This window comes from Dipodomys ordii, unplaced genomic scaffold (genome assembly GCF_000151885.1).
Source record: "Dipodomys ordii isolate 6190 unplaced genomic scaffold, Dord_2.0 Scaffold36, whole genome shotgun sequence".
Taxonomy (NCBI): Eukaryota; Metazoa; Chordata; class Mammalia; order Rodentia; family Heteromyidae; genus Dipodomys; species Dipodomys ordii.
In genome coordinates, this window is record NW_012267252.1 from 2,667,512 (window position 1) to 2,689,007 (window position 21,496).

Genomic DNA, 21,496 nt, shown 5'->3' on the forward strand with positions numbered 1-21,496 from the left:
CTCAACTAAGCAAAGCACTTCTGAAGAAAATGACACACTGGAGATATCACCATTCCAGATTTCAAAATGTATTCTTCCTGAGCCATTGTTAACAAAAAACCAACATAGTACTCAAACAAACATTGACACGAAGAACAAGGGAAGAGAAGTAAGAATCCAACTATAGCTGTATGATTCTCAAGAAAGATGCCCCCTCCAAAAAAAAACCCAACACATATATTGTAGCAAAGATCACCTCTTCTATAAATCATGCTGGGAAAACTGGATAGCCACATGTAGAGGATCAAAACCAGAGCTCTATCTCTAACCTAACACACTAATCAATTCAAAATAACTTCAATGTATGACCTAAAGCTTTGGAACTACTAAAGAAAAACGTAAGAGAAACATTTTAAGATATAAGTATAATCAATGACTTTCTGAATAGGATTTTACTCATGTGAAATACGTTAGTATTGATAACTGAATACTGAAATGTTATTAAAATATCTATAGAATTTAAATCCCTGGAACTGAAGCCCACAACTTACATTGGGGTGTGATATGTGGATTGTGTCTTAGTATAGGCTTTGCAAGGTGCATGACATCATGCATTCACAGTGACAATATCACGCAGAATAAGTTAATCAATATGCTCCCCATATTTATTCCTCTCCTCTTTCCTCTCATGAGAAATGTCTCCTGGAAACATTGGTTTGTTGACTCTGTGTATACGTTTTTGCCTTTTTATGATGTCACATAGTTACAATAATGTCTCACGAGTCTTTAAAGTCAACTTTATTGCTAGTAAATCTTAGTTGGGGAATGAATCTTATTCAAATTTTATTTCTGAGTTAACAAACTTTTGTAAAATAAGGGTTTTCAGTGTGATATTTCTGTACATTCACATAGGGTACTTAGAAAAAAATTCACCCATACACCATATTCTCTTTCTTTTCTTTCTTCTTATTACCCCCCCTTTTCAAACAGCATTGAGTGGGTTTCATTGTGCTGCATTCATATATACATATTTATACATACATGTATGTAATGTCCTTTGACTCGCTTTACCCCTCCTCATCCCTCCTTCCCTCCCATAACTAACCTCCTCTCAGACAGTACCCTTTTCACATTCATGCCTCATTAGAATTACCATTATCCTCATCACCATTATTTAAGGTCTCTACCTCACAATCGATCGAAAACATGTGATTCTTGGCTTTTTATTTTGACTTATCACACTCAATTTGATTATCTCCAGACCCATGCATTTTTCTGCAAATGACATGATTTCCTATTTTCTTTATGGTTGAGTAATATTCTAATACATAATACATTGTGTGTGTGTTTATCTATCTCATATTTTCTTTATCCATTCATTGGCCCTTGGGTACATTGGCTGAGTCCAGTTTGGATGGTGTGAGGTCAGCTGTAACCAACATGGGTATGCAAGTACCTTTTCTGGTATATTGATTTATTCTCTTTTAAATATATGCCCAAGAGTATGACTCGCAGGCTTTCTAAAGTGATGTGAAATTTGGCTTCACTTTATATAAACTGTTGTTGCCAGTGCATGTTCAATACTCTGAGCTCCAAACTAAAAAAAATATCCAAATCATGTTTCAGCCTCTTGCCGACCTCACGCCGACAGCTCACTCATGCCATTGAGATGACTGGTGTATCTAGAGATTTGGTCTTCACTTTTACAAGTTACTGAAGCATTTTAAAATATTTAAGAATAACAGGAAAGGGTGCTATTAGACCACATCAATTAGATGTGCTCTCTTTCATAGTATCCTGTTGTGAGCAAACAAAGGCAGGTGTTTGAGAAATGAGTAGAAGGTGAAGAAAATTGTTTGTCTTATATTCCTTAAAGTATCAATTGCACTGCAACGGTGGCTCCTGTCAGTGAAAACAAATGAAGGCCCTGATCTCACCAATGATTCATCCAACTTACACACAGATGACAGTTTTCCCATAAGTGCTTCCTTTAACACTCCAGGAGACTAACCGGAATTTAAGTGACATGTGGTTTTCCACTACAATAATGAACTTAAATAATGTAATTCAAACATCACTGATTTCCCTTAATAATCAAAGGTTAATTAAGTGCTTACAAAAGTAAATGATGTCTTTATCAACAGGTTTGTTCTTTAATTTATATTTTGCACATATTATTTGTTGCTTTAATAATTTCTATGATGTATAATTTAAACCTTTTAAATCATAAGGAGTTTCTCCAGTTCTAGGATTTAACAGCTTAGAAGCTTAATAGTTCTAGGAGGACTTAATAGCTCACTAGTAAAAGTTTATCCTGCCTGTAGGTTCAGGCAATAAACTCCTGGAAACCAGGAAGTCTTTGTTCTGTATGTTCACTCTGTCACAGAGCACTCTAGGAAGCTCTATAGAAGCAGGCCTGGCAAGAGTTTTTGTTAATCAGTTTCTTGTCACTGTGACAAATGCCTGACAGAAACAATTTAAGAGGAAGAAAAGATTTAGTTTGGTTTACAGATCCAGAGGTTTTAGTTTATTGTCAGCCAACTCTTATTACTTTGAAACTGAGGTAAGGCAGAATATTATAGCACAGGAGCATGTTGCAGAGTCTGTTCACTTCATGGTGGCCAGGAAGGAAAGAGAAAGGGAAAAGGAGAGGGTAAGGGAGAGGAAAGGGAAGGGGGAGGGGAGGGTGAAAGGGAGGAGGAGGAGGGAGAGAAGCTACCAAGGTACCAGTGGTTCACATTTATAATCCTAGCTACTCAGGAGGCTGAAATCTGAAGATAATGGTTTGAAGCCATCTTAAGCAGACATGAGAGACTCTTATTTCCAATTAACCAGCAAATAGCCAGAAGTAGAGATCTCTCTCTCTCTCTCTCTCTCTCTCTCTCTCTCACACACACACACACACACACACACACACACACACACACCACACCATCTTAGAGCTCAAGGACATCCTTCAATTTCCACATTATTATATTCAGCAAATGTTTTGCACAACAGGAGCACACCAATATAATGCACACACAATAAATGCAATAGTGATTAAATATCATTACAGTATTCATTTGGATTTGAGTGTACAGAGAAGATAGGCAGAAGGTGAAGGTGAGAAGCAGATAAGGAGAGGTAAGGAAGGAAGGAAGCAGACAAAGAAATTGTTCCCTTCATTCTCCTTCTTCCTCCTCTCCTTGCCTAAATATTGAACCTCTACCTCCTGCAAAATACAATTCTCTAAAGCTCTGATCTGGAGCCTAGCCTCATAATTAATTGTCAATGTGTTTGAAGCCTATGGTTCAACCTTAGGTTTAGGTTTACATGACTATTACTGATATATATATATATATATATATATATACACACACACAAAACACACAGTTTGTAAATATATGAATGTATATTTATATATTATGTAGGTATCTACACAATTGCAGTCCAAATGTTTAATGAATGTTGAGTGGATGAGTAAAAATCACTCATTATTCTTCCAAAATAATCATCTCTTACGGGTTAAACTTTCTAAGGTCAGAAGTTGGAGCTTATCAAATCACTCAATAGACAGGCTCCAGAGAACTGAATTCCATAACCAAATACATTGGAAAACAATAGATCCAGTGAGGGTATGAATACATGACACTGATTCAAAAATTAATTAAATGTAGTTCATTTGTTTGTAGAAATGGGAAGAACTACTTAGGAAGCCAATGTATAATTTATAATGTAAATAGAGGCTATTCAATTATAGATATTGCATTAATTCAGTGTATTTTTTGTTCAAGAATAGGACTAAAACTCAGTACCTGACACTTTTGCTCATTGGTTAGCTCTCTACCAACAAAGTCACACTCCAACCCCTTAAGGTAATTTTTATCATTAAGTATAGCTTTCTAAAAAAAAAAAAAACCAAAACACAATTTCTCTGGACTACAGTTAGAATCAAATTTTTATATATTTCCACTATTTGAGTTCCAAATTCAAAATTATTTGTTTCATTTACCTTCAATTCACTAATGGTTAATAAAGTTATAAAACATTACAATCATCACTCAGCTTTAATCTGTTATAGAGTTTACAATTTATGGGCATTTAGGGAAAGGCTTAATAGTACATAATAAAACTGTCTGAAATCTTCTATCAAGAAAGTCTTCCTTTGACATCCTAAACATTTTAATCTTTACCTCTTGATATTAGGTATGCCTTACATTAGTGGTTGGTAGCCCTCAGTAGTCACTGATTTCAAAGGAGAATAAAAGTATGCAAGTCACTGAAGCTTAGCCACTTTGTAAGAAACAATTAAGAAAATGTCTACCTTGGCTTTTTTGAATACTAGATTTGCCCTAGAGATAAAATTCTTGTTAACAGGGTGTGGGTATAGGGAAGGATGAGTGATGAGAACTGACCAGTTCTATTGTCTCTCTCTAAACATGGAGATGGTGATTAAACTATTACCTCTGTCCAAAGAGATAAGGTTACAAAGAAGCAAATGGCAAGAAAACTGGAGAAACAAACCTAGGATGTCCATGCAATTTTCTTCTGAAGGAGAAGGGGCTGAATATATACAACAGAAAAATTGTGAGCAAAATACACTGCTTATCTTAAAGGAAATTACTCTAGCCCAAGAGAAAATGTCTGTGGATGCAAAACAAATGAAAGCAAACAGCAAAATGATTCTTATTCAAACCCTACAAGGTATATTGAGATGAGTAGAATATTCATTGACATCATTTGTGTGTGTGTGTGTGTGTGTGTGTGTGTGTGTGTGTATACACTTTTGAAAGAAAAGAGGGACAGTATTTAAACTTCCTAACTGGAGTCTCAAAAATCATCTGTAGAAATGCTTACAAAAAACTTTACCAATACTATCTATGTTACTAAATTTCTAAATTCAGGAATTTTATTATTTTTCTATCTCTTCTTATTGGTACCAGTATTTTCTTATCAGTGACTGTATGTTTTTTCCTCCTTATAAATGAATTCTTGCTTTTTTTTTTTTTGCCAGTCCTGGGGTTTGAACTTGGAGCCTAGGCACTGTTCCTGGGCTTCTTTTTGCTCAAGGCTAGCAATTTACCACTTGAGCCACAGGACCACTTCTGGTTTTTTTTTTTTTTTCTGTTTATGTGGTACTGAAGGCTTCATGCATGCTAGGCAAGCATTCTAGCACTAAGCCACATTCCCAACCCTCTTTTTCTCCCAGTTTTTTCCTCCTGACCCTCTTTCCCACAAGTTATAAAACTGACAGGCTACCTATTGCCTTAAAGAGGCTCCTTCCCCCACAAGTTAAATAGCTCATTTTCAACGTAGTGTCTAGTAAATATCACTGCTGAATTACTTCACCCTTTGTCCCACCATTTTTGTGCTTCCTCTTGACTTTTTGCTTTGTTAAGTCCTGAAGAGACACAATATGATAAAGATGAGGATCATTGTGTGTTGGTTAGCTCAGATGACTAAATAATATCATTTTAATATAATTAGCTCCCTCTCTGAAGTATTCAGAATGGTTTGGGGAAAGAAGATGAGGGGAGGGGCAAGTTCTTAATAATTACACACAGAGAAATGCTGTACTTCTCCCTGCCTTCTTCCCGCCATCCGCCTTTCACCAAATCAACTACACCACCTGAAGATTTATTTCACGTAACACATTTCCATACTCAGAAATTCCTCTAAACTCTGGAGGAATTATCCCACCAATCATCTATTTTAGTTTGAATTGTTTTAGGCTTATCTATTACTAGCTGATTTTTTTATTTTCAAATTGTCCCCACCTGAGAAAAAGAAAGAAGAAAAAGAAAAAAGGAAAAAAGAAGAGAGGAAAGAAAATGAAAGTCACATTCCAACTAACTGCTCTTACAAGACCCTCCTTCTTTGCCATATTATGATGAAAACTTCAAATCCCAGAATGCAATAAATCCATGTGTGAGAACACAGTGTGAGAACTATGTCTGGCCATTGTTCTTTTGAATTACTCTCAGGCTGTGAAGAGGTTGTATCTGACTTAATACTGATAGTCATAAATCACTATCTCCCCAATTCTGGTGACATTTCCACAGAAAAAAATCAAGGTGAAAAGGTATAAGTATAAATTTAATTATAATAATTAATTCTAGTGCCCTCTATTTGATCTTGTACACTTGGACAGTCAGCTCAGTGACCAAGCATCTCACCTGTTTCCTTGGCCAGTACTCTGGAGATGGAGACTATGTCCCAAGTCAACCTTTTTTTTTTTATTTCACTCCCTTCAACTTGTCAATTCAGAGGAAAGAACATCCTTACTTACCATTTCCTAGTTCCCAAGAAATGTTGTACTTCTTGCTGGCGCTGTACTTCAACAGGCTTAGGGCACTAGAACTGTTCCAGGAGTTATTGGGATTCCGACGCAGTGCATTTAGAGCAAATATCAGGTGGAGTCCAGAGCAATCAGCGAAGTTATACAGTTTGTCTAGAGACCTGGCTGGGAAGAAACAGAGAAAGGCTTGTAACTTTCAAATCAACGTTTCAGCCAAATGAAAATATTAACTAGTCTAAAAAGTCTTTCTATGAGCTTCCTGTGGCTAAGGAATTGCCTTGAACAACAACAAAATAAATTGAATTGCTAATATTTAAAAATTGGAAAAATTCACCATGCAGCTGGATCTCTCTAACTTTTTGGATCTGTCCATGGAGGATCTATGTTCCTCTACATCATGACAAGAATAGTGTCTTGGTACAAAATCAAGAAAGTTGGTGAGTCTTAGAAATGAACTCCATCTACCAAGACTTCCAAGTAAATCTCACTCAAGCCCACATTTCTAATATTTCTGAGAACAGAAATACCATAATTAGTGTTAGAACTATGTTCATAGTCAGGTTGAGCCAGATATCATCAGTTCTGTAACCATTTGCCTCCATTCTATGCCATTCCTTTATTTCTATCACCACCATTCTTGCTGGCCTTCCCTTCCATTGATGTGAATTATTACAATGTCTATACTACCATTTTCTAGATTCTTCTCACAATCATTCCCACCAGTCTCTTAATACCTTAGGGAATTTTCAAGACCCTCTTTCTTCCTTAGTTTAAAGTCTCCATAGCTCATTTATATTTTTCTCTCCAACTTTAGGCCTTTCTATTTCCTTCAAATTTCCCCTGTTTGTTGATGATATATCAGTTCTATTGATGATAGAACTCTCTATTAACCTTTCTTCTACTTATTCTCATTCCTTTTTAATAATATAGGTTTTATTTGTTCTTTTAGACAATGTATTCTATGTTGTGAATATATGACCTTAGGTGGTATATACATGTAAAAAGTACCTTAGGTAAATAGTCATGTGCATGGATTCGCATTACTCTAATATTCATTATCTAAGACCCTAGATCAGAGCTTCTCAAATGGCTTCTATGGAACACTAGGGCTCTACAAGAGGAGATGTAGAGTTACTCAAGTTGTCCCATTAAAGATTTTGCTGTAGGTATTTGGTCTTTTATAGTAGGGTCATGGATATTGGATTGAGTCCATTTTCATCTTGTTACATATGTGAGAAAACATTTTTAAGAAGTACCAAAAGCCAGAAAAAACTTTTCTCCTTTAAGTTTAAAATAAATCCATGTAAACTGTCTCACAATCTACCCAGAATTAAGTACTTTGGCAAAATCAACACATGGCTTAAGTTTCAGATTAAAGGAATAAATCTATTTATTTTGTTTCAAACTAACGAAGTGAAAATGTCTATTAAAGTGATCATATAAAAACCAATGTAAATATATGATCATTTTATAATTATCTACATGTCAGTAAGAAATGGTTTTTGAAGATTCATATAAAATTGCAGTTAGGCTATTATTTTGTTTATATGATTTAATGTATTTTTAACTGGTTTTCTATTCAACACTATGAATACATTTTTCATGTTCAAAATAACATAAAAGTAAATTTATATATATATATATATATATATATATATTTTGGGGGGGGTCTGGTCGTGGGGCCTGAACTCTGGGCCTTGGCGCTGTCCTTCAGCTCAAGGCTAGCGCTCTACCACTTGAGCCACAGTGCCACTTGTGGCTTTTTTTTTCTTTTTGCTTATGTGGTGCTGAGGAATGGAACCCAGGGCCTCATGCATGCAAGGCAAGCGCTCTACCACTGAGCCACCTTCCCAGCCCCCAAATTTATATTTTTTATTTAAATGAAATGTAAGAAGCTTGCCTTTATAAAAAGCACATCAATTTTGGCTTCAACTAGTGACTCAACAACAAAAAAAGTTATGTTTACTCTATAGGTTTTTCCAATCCATGAAGGGAAATGAATGGGTTCAACTTCATTAGAACTGATATTCTTTGAGGAGAAGATGGAACCATATGAAAGGGTAGGTGAAAAAAAAATCTGGTCAAAATAAAAGTATTTTCCAAAAAAAATAAACACTCTTTAAAAGAGCAGGGATGATTTTTTTAGATGAATATCTTTAGCTAAATCATCACATTGGCATACTATGGGCTTCAGATATAATAATGTTCACTCTGCCTCTTCCATGAAGCCCCTTAAGGCTGACACTGTCTCTTATCATATCCTTCAAAACATCTACCATACCTCAGCTTCTTCCACAAGTCATCATGAAGAGCTCCCAGAGCCCAAATCTGTTTCTTTTCATTGCATAAAAGTGATCTAATATGAAACTGAAAGAAATTGAAGGGAACTCTGCATAAAATAATTACAATAGGCTTCAAAGATATTCTCTAGAGCTTATTTAAGATGTATATACATTGAGTATAAAGCAATTTAGTAGGGCCTTAACAGATATAATCTTCCTGGGAATATCTGCTATCAAGTTCCGTATGATTGACCCTTCAATATGACTTTTTACTCTTTCCACAAGAGGGTGACAGTATCTCTATGTCCCCTAGTCAGGCTGCCTTGGCGTTTTCCAGGAATAGCACTCCCCGCAGCACTTATATACCAGGCAGGTAAAGAGGAGGAGCTGGAATTGGAGAGGGATGGAAGAAAGCCTAGTCTAGGAAGCCATTTTTTATAGGCTCAGACAGTCGATGCTCTGAAAGTCCTTGAGATTTCTGAAGGACAAAAGATAGAAAGATGGCTGAAGACAAAATCTTGAATGCTTCTTCTAATGGTTAGGAGAAGAACAAGGAGGAGGGGCAGAAATTCAGTCTTAAGAAACTCCAAAGGTGGAAGTTGCAAGGAGTTTCTGGTTAATAAAAGCCGATGTGAGTGACACATAGAGGAGGAGACAAGGAAGGCAGAAAGAATAAGTAGACAACAAGCAATACACTGGTGCAACCAACTTACTTGAATAAAAGCAAGAAAAGGAACAAATAGCAGAAACACCCAAGATTGGCTTTTTAAATTTCATGATCCAAGACTTCACTTTGTTAAAAAACAAAACAAAACCAAAACCCTCTGGATAATATGATCAATGAATTCACAGTGACATATAAAGGTCAATCATTTTCTGACATCCTTCAGAACTTGACACTTGAGAGACAAGATAAAAATTCAAACAAATATAAACAGGACATTGCTCAAATCATTAATTTATTCAGCAAATGTTATTGAGTGCCTTCTATATGTCAGAGACTTAATAACTTACCCTTTTATCAACAGGAGCCCAAATGAGCCCTTTACATTACATGTCCTTTCCCTAGGGGTTAGAAGGCAGCCAACAATGCAGACTGTTCGACTATTGAAAACGCTATACCTTGTTGTTCATGGGATTTGATCATTTGATTTTTTGGGTGTTCATAATCAGAATAAGCTGAATACAAATGCAACCATTTCTTCTTTTGAATTCACTAGTACTCTCTTCCAGGAATGGAAGGTAATGATCATAAACCCAATTCCTCAGCCACACAGGAAAAGCTTTCTCCCATCACATTAAGGTTTTGACAGAACAGAATAGTCACAGAGGGATAGTATATTCCTGTATTGTCAGCTAAGAAAAGAACAGGACAGAGTCCCGAAAGCAAAGTAAATACAGACGGAGTCCTTAAAGCAAAGTAAATACATTTTTCTATGTGATGCATGCCCACAGAGTCGGTCCAAGCATTAGGGATGGATAAAATTTGCATCATGTTAGAAATCCTCACCATTTTTTTTGGACAAACTGCATCAGTCAATCACCCCATGTTGTGAACAAGCTTTGCCTAGAATGTCTTTCCTCCTCTTGTCTTCACCCTTCATCCCCTAGATCAATGGCTTCCTCTGTGAGGGCTCCCTGACTCCCTGAGGCAGACACATGGGCAGGGGTGGGGAGAAGGGAGAAGGTCCTCCTCTGATTTCTCCCAGTTCCTCATCTTCTCCTGTTAACAACCATAGCCAATCATACTCATTGTTCAGCTTCATCTTTCTCTCTCAAGACATTTGCCAAAGAGCAGACATAAAAAATGTGTACCATTTGAGCATCCAATCCGGAATCTAGTACACAATAAACTGTAAGAAGTGTCTGACATATGCAGGTGCTGTTTAGGTCCATTCAATGCCATCTGTAATTTGTCTGACCCTAACTAGCCAACCTGGATTATCACTGTTCATTATAGCAAATTCCCTTTAGATAATGTATATTAGGATATGTCTATTCTGGGTGTTACATGTGTTCAAATAATATACTTACTCGTTTTAAGTGTTTTGTTTAGAATGGAGCCTATAGGTAAAGTATGGGTGACCATCCAACAGAGGCTTCAAGGACAGAGGAAACAAGGAGAGAGACAGAGAAAGAGGAGAGAGAGAAAGAGAGAGACAGAGACAGTGAGGAATGGGAAAGTAGGAACACTGTGAGGTGAATGAACCAGCTTTGCCTTTTGAAATTCAGAGAGAGGAACCATCAGGTAAGTGAGGAGCCATTTGATTTAGTGAGTATAGCCAGTGGGGGAGGATTCAATTGTAGCTATTACCAAGAGAACAGTTTGAAAATTGCCTGGGTGAACACAGCCATTTCAGAAAGAGGGAGGATATCTCTACAATGAGAGCTAATTTTAATAGGAAGAGAAATATCACCAAGTTAGTCAGGGCAATGAAACCTTAACTAGGTTATAAAGAAATCAGCATAAATGTCTATAATTTAGCTAAAGCTGTTGAAATAGAATGAGGTTTAGGAAATGTCTCTGAATAAAAATTACAACACCATCAGAAGACTCGGGAGTGGAGACTAATGGGCTCATTAATCAGTTTAACTAGATTAAAAGGAAAACTGAGTATCAGTGAGTACAGCAGGCCTTTGCATCACATTAGGAATCCATCTAAATACTGACAGGCTAAAAGGACGGGAAATACTGACATTAGTAAAGAAGCTCATAAGGTTTTTAAGAAATGTTACTGCTAAGAAACAAGTTGTTTTTGTTTTTTAAATGTGACTAGAGTAGACTTTAGAACTAGCTATCAAAATTTAAATGTGGAGTCTTTTAGACCAAGCAAGCCCACTCACTGCCATTTTCTAACCTAAATATTTATAAAAAGCTTTCCAAAGTATAAGTACAGAAGAAAATCATTGCAATACTCATTTTACCAGCCAATCACTAAAAAAAAAAACTCCAAATGCCCATTAAATAAGAACTAGTTAAATAAATTACAGAAAATGTATGTTATAAAAAGACATTGAGAATAAGGAAAGAGAGAAGGCTAACATGAACTGTGGAGTTGGAATGGAATTGGAAATATGTAGAAGATACAAATAAGATTTAAAGAAACAGAGCTGATACCAAAATATAGATATTTCTGTGCATGAATTTAATATTTGTAACTTTCCTAATTTTCTAACATATACACATAGAGATAGATACGTACACATCTATCTATATATCTTTCTACTCATCATTTAGCCAGATTGGTGGTTAACACCAGTAATCTCAGCACTCAGGAGGCTAAGGCAGAAAGATCCTAAATTTGAGGCCAGCCTGGACTACATAGTGAGACCCTGTTTGATATACATTTAGAATATATTATATTACATATATAATATTAAATATATAAGGTCATACATTTACTATTTGAATATTCATAAGTGTATATACATATGTATGTATGTGTATTTTTTTTCAGGAAAAGCCAGGAAACAATAACTTTTTGGTATCAATGAGTATACCTAACACACAGGACTTGTTATTCTCTAATAAAAGGAACCAGGGCAAGCTGGAGAAACAGCTGATGTCATGACTGGGTAAGAGAATACTCAAGACATCCATAGGAGATTTTGCAGTAAATGAGGATGTGTCTGGATGAAAGGATTCCATGGGTACAGAAAGTGAATGCCCCAGTCTTCCACCCTACCTCCACACCTCAGAGAGTACACACCGCTGTCAGGATTAGGTGTAAAAACCAAAGTTTGCCCATGTATTGTGTGGACCCATATCACTGCCTGGTCTGAGGGCAAGTGTTCCTACCCCACCCTCCATCAGTGCTGGGGCTGCCAGTGGCAGAAACTCTTGCCAGTACTGCAGCTGGCCATCCACAGGGCCTGAGGAGATATCTATCACCAAGCTAGTGTGACCATTCACCTTGCCAAGGTGGCCATATAGCAGGTGCCCTACATTCATGCTGGGCCCCACACCTGAAAAAGTCCTTAGAAGGTCCCTACCCCTTCACAGCCCCTGGAAACAATGGATGTTTTCAAGCTCATAGCCAGAGATAATGAATCTTTATTCAGAAGTTATTCTGTACATCAGAAATATTTAATTCAGTAGAAACATCAGCAAGAATTTATTCAATTATAATTTAATTGTTTTTCTACTATAGTAAATCCCTTTACATAGTCCTAAACTGTTCTTAATGAAACTCTAGGTCTTAATATTCTGCATCTCAGATCCTGTAGGATCTGAACATTGAATACAAGCATTATTTGTGTGAAATTTAGTAAACCGCCAATAAAGAACCAGAGGCTCGTCTCTCAGATTGTCTCTCTTTCCCTAAACCAGTCCAGACTTACTCTGGCATTGTTTTCAGTGATAACTCTTGAAATAAGTCTAGTCTAGATACTTCAAGAACACATAGTAAAGACCCACCTTATAATTTATAGTTCCCTGCTTTTCCTCTTTTGTGCATATTCATTATAAACTGAATTCTTGTAAACCTTTAACCCTCCTCAATAAAGGTACATTCTGGCAATATGTATCAAAACCTTTAAAAATGCATAGAGCTTTGACTCAAAAATACCACTTTCCCCCCTCTGGAAATATACAGAACTGGATGGAAAAGTGACAATAGTTTGCTCAATGGGAGAGGGGAGAAGCAAATCTGGCAATAATGGAATAAATAAATTTAAGAATGAAATTCAATAAAGGCACTACAGAATGTTTTTGACATGGGAAAGATGCTGCCATATTTTAAAGTGAAATATGGCAGACTCCAAAAATAGCAAACATGCTTTTGTTGTTAGAAACAGCCCTCCAAACAAATAAGCCCTGTGCTTTCAAACTTTTCTGCATTAGCTCCAATCATAGGCTCTTTGTCTTATTTCAGGATTAATAAAACCTTTTAGATTAAAGTTAACATAAGAAAATCTGGGTTATTCTTGATACACACACACACACACACACACACACACACACACACACACACATATATATATATATATATATATATATATATATAATTTTAGTACATTCTGTATATTCCCACATAGACACATGCATTGCTTCATAGGCACACATGCATGGACACATGCATATGTTCATATATATGCAGTAATGGCAGAGAAGATATTAAAGAACAAAATAGGAAAGGAAAAAGTAACTGAACATTCGGAGTCTAATTATTTTTTATAGTTCTCCTTGGCAAGGTTACTACAATATTCAAGACGAAATTTCCTATCTGCTCTACATATCAAGCACGCTAGTGGTTCAAGAGAGCAGAGGATAGAGAGCCACGGGTATTATAACTATCAAAACAAAGAATCCCATTATTGTAAAATGTTTGTTCCAGTCTCTCTCCCTCTTCTCAGTACTTGTCTACATTCATCAGTGTTACTTGTGATAGAAACTTCCAAAGTCAGCTGCACAATCAGATGAGATCTCTGGTGTTGGCTCTCAGCAGGTTCCCAACTCCATCCATCCCCCATTCACCCGCTAATTGCTTTCTCCTTCTTTTAGCCCTCACAGTGCTGGCAGGCAGGCAGAGGGGTGGTGGGGAAAGGGGGAGGGGTAACAGCAGGACAGATGTTGTGTTGTCTTCCCTGAAATGAGATCTGGAAAATGTCAGTTGTTAAGTAACAGGTATTGGCAGGTGAACACAGCTTCCCACTGGGCTCAGCCGCTCCTTTCCTTGCGTAATTTTTTAGGCCTTCTCTTATTCTCTTACATGCACCATCTCCTTCATTTTCGCTTTAGAGTTCATTGAATACGAATTTCCATTTTATAGATATTCGTCTGACATGACTCTAAGTATGTTGGAAATGGGCAAGTTCTTTACAACAGAATCCACAAGTGTCAAAGAAAACTCTCTAGTATTGTTGGTAAACCCTGGGGAAGGAGTACAAAAGACTTCTTGGAAGAGTGGGGAGAAACTATTGAATCCTGGTGCTCTTCTCCATTTGCTGAGAGCTATCTGTAGAAACAGCATAAACTTGATAAAGTTGAAGTACTATATAGAACTAAGAGAACATTCTTCATTTTTCTTCTGCGAGGTCAGTCTGGAACTATTCCATCATAGAATTGCAATCCAGATGGAAGAAACCCATGTGTGCATATGCGCAGCTAATGTGTGACCATCTTCATTGCATTTGATTAATTTGCATAATAGGCTTCAGCACATTCTGGGATTGAACCAAGCAGTGGTAGAGGAGGTATAGCAGTCCCATCTTATCTAGGCTGTGGCTGCTCCCAGAGAGACAGCCTCCCCCTCCCCCAAGGATCTGAGGCAAGGACCACTGGATAGCATCAACCATGTGAGTATGAGTATGGGTTCAGTACCAGTGATTCTCTAGTCTACCTTGGGGAAATCTGTAGTGAAACCCAGCAAATCTGAATTTAGTTGACATTTTAAAACCCCCTGTTTTCACTGTATTTAATTCCAGTGCCCTTGTATCTTGTATATACCTTTTAAAAAAAATTGGGGAGAGGAAGGGAAATAACAAAATGCTGAAACAAGGATACAGGTTGACCTATTGTAACAATGAGATGTACTATGTTGAAAATGAACTTTACAACTTCAGGGGGAGGAGGGAGGAGTTGGGGAGATGGGGAGGGAAGGGATGGTAGGGGAAAACAAAGGAGGGGGTAATAATGCTTGATAGGAAATCTACTCATTACCTTACTCATGTAACTGTAACCCCTCTGTACAGTATCTTTACATATAAAAATATGCTGAGAAAATTTAGTGGGACAACCTCAGAATTTTGAATTTTGGAAACCAACAGAATGGTTACAGGAGGAAGAACAATGGACTAGGACCTCCTGCTAAACCTTACCTAAAAATGCTTTATTAACTATCTCTCTTCTCTCTTTCTTTGTATAGACAATCTTATCTAGACAGAAATGGTTGTATTGCCAACCTATATTCTAATACTTGAGCCACAAATTAGAATTTGAAAGTTTAGGGCTCTTCTGAACTCTGAGTTAATTATATTCATTAATTCTGTCTGAATGACTCACCTGTATTTCAAACAGCATATGTGAAGAAAAAAATCAAGTCACCAACCACTTAAATGAACCTAATTCTTTTCTGATATTGCTTGAATTGAATAATAAGTTATCTTTTAGTAATCTAGGAATTTCTACCCACCTCTCCCTCTCTCTCACCTATGACAAACAAAGCTGTGTTTCAACCCTATCTATAAAATTTTTCCTAGCTATGATGTCATTGTCCCCATCGCTACTCTGATTAAAGCCACTGTCTTATCCACCTGAATTTCTGCCCTCTCCTCTCCATTTAGCATCATTGAATCCTTTCTCCCTGCTGCAACCTCTGAAAGCTTTCTAAAGAGCATAATTGCACATTACCCAAGTAGTATTCTTACCAAACTCCTTGTTTGACTCAAGAACTGAACAGGAAAAAGAAGTGGAATATTGACCCTAAGAAAAATCAGAAAAATAAACAACTATGGTACAAACCCTTTATTATGTGATATTGAATCAATTGATGCTCAGTTTCCTAGGTTTAGTAATGATATTGTGGTTATGTAGAAGAATGTTGTTTGAGGTAGGAAATACATGCTAAGATATTTAGGAATAGAATTATCATGCTATCTTCAAATTACTCTCAAACTTAGCAAAAATATAGAGATAGATAGATAGGTAGATAGATAGATAGATAGATAGATGAAAATATGATAAAATGCAAACAATTGAGAGGGCAAGATGGGAAACTAAAAGCGTCTACTATCTTCACTCTGAATGAGAAGAATCAGGTAACACAAGAGTGAGGAAGAATATTGGGAATCATAAAAGAACTGGCAGAACAAGAGAAAATCATAGAGAAATAAAGGGTATAGAGGAACACAGCAAATAGTTTCAAGCCCCATCACCAGCTCCCCAGGATGAAAGGAAGCAGAACACACAGTCACAAAGCAAAGGATAGTGCTGGTGACAGATTGGCAATTCTAGTTACAAGATAAGCCCACATCTCCCAGAAGCCTTAAACTCAATGTAGGGATTTCCTGAGACAGTGACCGCTTTGTTGTAGAAGAAGAGCCTTGATAGTAACAGACATTTGCTTGCACCCTTCATCTCTGGGAGCTTCAGCAAAACAACATCTTGAGAGAGGGTCTATTGTTTGAGACTGAGCTACTCTGGAGGCTTGAAAACATGGACTAATCATGGCTCTGGGAGATACTCTGCCACAATGTCTGGGCACAGAGGTGGTTGTAAAAAGGAGAGAGTCTGGTGTGGTTCTGAAGTGAAATTCAAGCAGCCCGGAGCTCTGGCAGCAAAGGGCCTAATAGTTGGAGGCCCTGTCTTCCTTGTCAAGGAGCCAGTCTTCTCACCTAAAGGTTATGGAGGAAACAAAGCACTAAGAGTCTATGGCTGGCACAATGTTCAGCCTCCAGGTCCCAGTTCTTGACTCCTATGTTGGCTGCTAGAAAGGTTTGAGAACTCTGAACCCAGACCTTCTATGTCATGTGATGGATAGTCTGAAAACACTGAAGCCAACTTGTTCAACCTGTTTCCTTATATTACTCTCAAAGAGTATTGAGTCTTAATAAATGTATAGACTCTTACTTAGCTTTTGCTCCTGAAGAACTCAACCAGCAGCACTCATACTTTTAAGGAGCCATTCTTATGGCTTTACCCTTGAGCTGTGTTGATGAGCCTGAGTATGTGTCTAGAGACCTCTCATACCTGTACTCATAGCTGCCCATTGACCTCTCTCCTCAATGTCTGATTATCTATCTATCTATCTATCTATCTATCTATCTATCTATCTATCTATCTATCTATCTATCTATCTGTTTGTCTGTCTGTCTGTCTAGCTATGATTAAAAGACCCTAAAACTATTAAAAATACCTGATAAACTCTTTTAGTAAAAAAACAGGATATAAAATCAACATGTGAAAATTATTAGTGTTTCTATATATTAGCAATGAACAGGCTAAGAAAAAAAATCAGGAAAACAATCTCATTCAATATCTAAAACCTAAAACAAAAAGAGGAGAGGGGGAATAACCCTAGCAAAGAAAGTGAAATAAGCCTATAATTCAAACATTAAGAAAACAAAATTGAAGACATTAGAAGATAAAAAGACCTCTTCTACTCATGGATTGGCAAAATTAACATAGCGAAAATAGCCACACTTCTGAAAGGAAGCTACAGGTCCAGTATAGTTCTCTTTAATATGACAATGTCCTTTTTCACAGAAATGGTGGGTGGGTGGGTGGGGGGAATTCGTCCTAAAATTCAATGGAAACACAAAAGACTTTGAATAGCCAAAGCAATTCTGAGCAAAAAGAGTATTGCTTACTTCAAAGTATATCACAAATTTATAGTCATAAAATCATCCTAGGACTGGCACAGAATTAGAAGACATAAAGACCAACTAAAACCATTTGATTCCTGACAAAGTTTCCCTAAACTTACACTGGGAAAAGATCATACCTTTAACAACTGGTTAGGTCATGGTAGGTCATGCCCTCATGGTAGGTCATGCCTTGCCACAAGTGGCGCTAAAAAATTGGGATATTCATATGTGGAAGACTAACTAGAACTCTGTTTTTTACTCTGCAGGAGAAAAATCAACTCAAAGTAGACTGTGAGAAACATACAGGAAACATTTCAAGACATAGACAAGGCCTTTTGTATAGGATTTCAATATGGTAATTTAGATGTCATTTCTTTTTTTAAAAAAATGGGGAAATCCCTTTAGGTCTTTACTCAAAGGCCATCATTTCAGTGAAGTGTTCTGACGCAGCATAGCAAATGGCATGTTTCTTCTTTCTAGCCAGAGTGGGGGACATTGTCTGGCTTTGCATGCAGTTTAAGTGGGAGCATGTGATGCTGCTTTGGCAAATAGGAATGTGTGTCTGAGTGATGTGTCACTTGCCTGCCGCGGCACTTGTTGGATACCAAATGGCTCCATCATTTTGGGTATATGTGACAATTACCACCATCACAAGAAGTCTGGATTCCTCAATTGCTCAATGACCAATCACTTATATCAGACTTCCTAGCAACACAAAGTTAACTTATTTGGTTAATCTGATACTATCTAGAGTTAATGCTGCTGCATTGCCCAATTTATTCTGATGAATACTTTTTCTTTGGCCAAATAGCTGAATAAATTGAAATTGTCCACAGCCACCCAAAACATACACCCCATATTCTACCCTTTTGGTTTTCTTTTCTCTTTTGCATTTATCACTCTATACCTTGCAATGCACTTTATCCATCCCATTTATTATCTGCTTCTCCAGTGGAGTGTAAACTCCTTGAAGAATTTGTGTTTGTTGTTCCTTGTTATAACTCCAGTAATACAATGCTTGGAACCGGGTAGATGCTTACTAAATATTTATTGGATGAGCAAATTAAAAGAGAATAGATTCAGTTCTGTCTATTCTGTCAGAAATACAATCAGACATTGAATAGAGAGGTCAATGGGAGGCTATGAGAGGTCCCTAGACACATACTTGGGGCTCATCAACATAGCCCAAGGGTAAAGTCACAAGAATGGCCCCTTAAAAGGAGGAGTGTTACTGGTTGAGTTCTTCAGGAGCAAAAGCTAAGTAAGAATCTAGACATTTATTAAGATTCAATATCCTTTGAGAGTAATATAAGGAAACAGGCTGAACAAAGGAAGAAGGGAAACCAAGGCAAGCTGTAAATGCCCTCACTAACCTGGTGGGGAGCCCTTAGGCAAATACTGCCTGTCAGAGTCATCTTGAGTCAGACTGTTGGTTGGGGCAGCATAGCTTTTTTTTTATTCAGTCACTGACATGGCTGCCCAGAGAGGGCTGCCATTGTATGAGGTAGCATTCTACGGCTCTCGAAGGAGCTGCCGGGCAGAGGATGTCCTCCAGCCTCCGTTCCCATAAATAGGCAGCAAGTACATCTAGGAGAGAAATCAGCACGTTTCCGTGTCTACCACAAATGAAAAAAGATGATGGGGCTGTTAAATTTAGAAATATAAAAATGCTCAGTTGAATGTGAATTTCAGATAACAAATAACTTCTCAATACAAGAACATCCCATGTGATAGTTGTGTCATAATGACATCTTTACAAGATTGTTAGTTAAAGTTCAAATTTAATGGACCATCCTATATTGATGTAGCAACTCTACTAAGGGCTGGGTCAGGGTGGAGCTACCATGGTTATAAAAGAAGAAAATGCAAGTGTTAACACATAAGAAAAAAAATAGAGAAAGATCTGGCTATATACTAGGAGAAAACAATGACATTTAAGGTAGGAGATTTTCAAATAGCGAAGTAATATTTTACTAAAGCTAGCAAAATGAAGAAGGTAGGTACAAAAAGAAATAAACAGAATAACTGCAGTGAGTCAAAGAGTAAGGTTAAAAATTGCTGGTGAAAGAGTGGCCTTCGGACCTGACTGACACAGGAGCAGGTAAGGGACAGCTAACATTTGAATGTTTGCAATTGAGACATGCCAATCAGACGCGGTAGGTCATGCCTTGCCACAAGATGGCACTCATAGTATCTTTTTGCCTGACTTTCTGTCAATAAACATTCTGTAAGGTTGTTTTTTTTTAATTGTCATAAAATAAAGACTACCTTATGTTTCTTAACTTGTATACAGCAATGACAGCAATGAGCTTCATGTTTAATAGCATTACCTTTATGACTTGAAGACAGAAATAATTGCTGAAATGGACTTTGGGTGAGCCCAGGCATTGGAACCTGGAAGAGGGAACTGATGGATATTCAATCAGTTCTGCAGGATATTCAATAGAAAGTCTTAACAAAGGCTGTTGATTTGATCATGACTAATGAACTTCAAGAAGACTTGGGAGGAAGATAGAAGAGGAAAGCCTGACTGCGTATTGTTTCCAGAATTGAGAACTCTAGTGAGAATCTCAAAGCAGTAGGTACAGGTTATATGTATCTACTAAAATTTGTGTCTCCATATCTATTATAGGTATCCACTATTGTATGTGTCTGCTTTTGCTATGAAAGAAAGGAGGGAAAAGACATAAACTTTTTCCTTATTTCCATAAAAGATTGTTTACTTTATTCGTGTTTCCAATTTTTGGCCAAATACCTGTGAAATAGCAATTGCTTCACAGAAAAATTACCTCTACAAAACAAAGAGTTTGCTTGCAGAGGTACTTCTACTAAATGAGCCTTTAGTCTCTCTGTATTGTAGAACTTATATATTGTCAGAATAATTTCATACTTATTTTTCAGATGACATTGTCCATTAAATGAATGCTTGACTCAAGGTCTAGAGAGATTAGATTTGCCTAACATTGCACAGCTAGACAGACACAATCATAGACCAGTTCTCCACTGTCTAATTCCATATTCCTTCTACTGAATTATTCATCTTGTTAGTTGGTTCCTAGTTCAACTTTTTCACAAAGATAACTGAGTGGCACTTTGTTTTTCCACTTAACTTTATGTGTCTAGCATGCATAAAATGACTATGGTGCTTTTGAATATTTTCTATGCTTCCTCAAATATATAACAGCTAAAGGTTAAAACAGGTACACTTCTGTGCCTATGGTTTCAAGGAGGTAGAATTTCTTTTAGAATACTCTCACCCACGCAATGAAAAAAAATAGTTTTATTTTCAACCAATAATGAATCTGGTCACTAGCTGCTTTTCTCTCTTTGTCTCATCAAGGTGAAATTAGTGTCAGCATATGCATTTGTGTAAACATGATCTGCGGATCCTTCCCAACCTAAGGAAGACCGAAATGAAGGCAAGGCTAGCTTTGTTACTCCCATCACTCCCTCACCCCAAATATAGAAAACTGAGTAGAGGGTAGAGGGCTTCTGTTGCTACTTCACCAATCTCTCCCCAGAAACCAAACAAAAGAAAACTTCAAACTTGTCTTGTGGCTAAGCCTCCATGGGGAACAGCCTTCTTACTGAGTTGGAAAGAATAAAGGGTATTTTTGAACTTACAAGTGCCTGAAAACATCATGTCTGA

The 21,496-nt window shown here is 37.1% G+C and overlaps 1 protein-coding gene across 3 annotated transcripts in view; it reads right to left on the reverse strand.

Annotated features, from left to right (window-relative positions):
• The window catches only part of Hpse2 (heparanase 2 (inactive)), a 449,190-nt gene that overhangs the window by 195,582 nt on the left and 232,112 nt on the right, over positions 1-21,496 (reverse strand). Inside the window, exon 4 of one of the 3 annotated variants that reach the window (XM_013017680.1) lies at positions 6,251-6,424. The exons of the other annotated variants lie outside the window; for them this stretch is intronic. Within the exon in view, the coding sequence (XP_012873134.1) occupies positions 6,251-6,424 (174 nt within the window). The remainder of the gene's footprint in view (positions 1-6,250; positions 6,425-21,496) is intronic. 3 annotated transcript variants of the gene reach the window in all.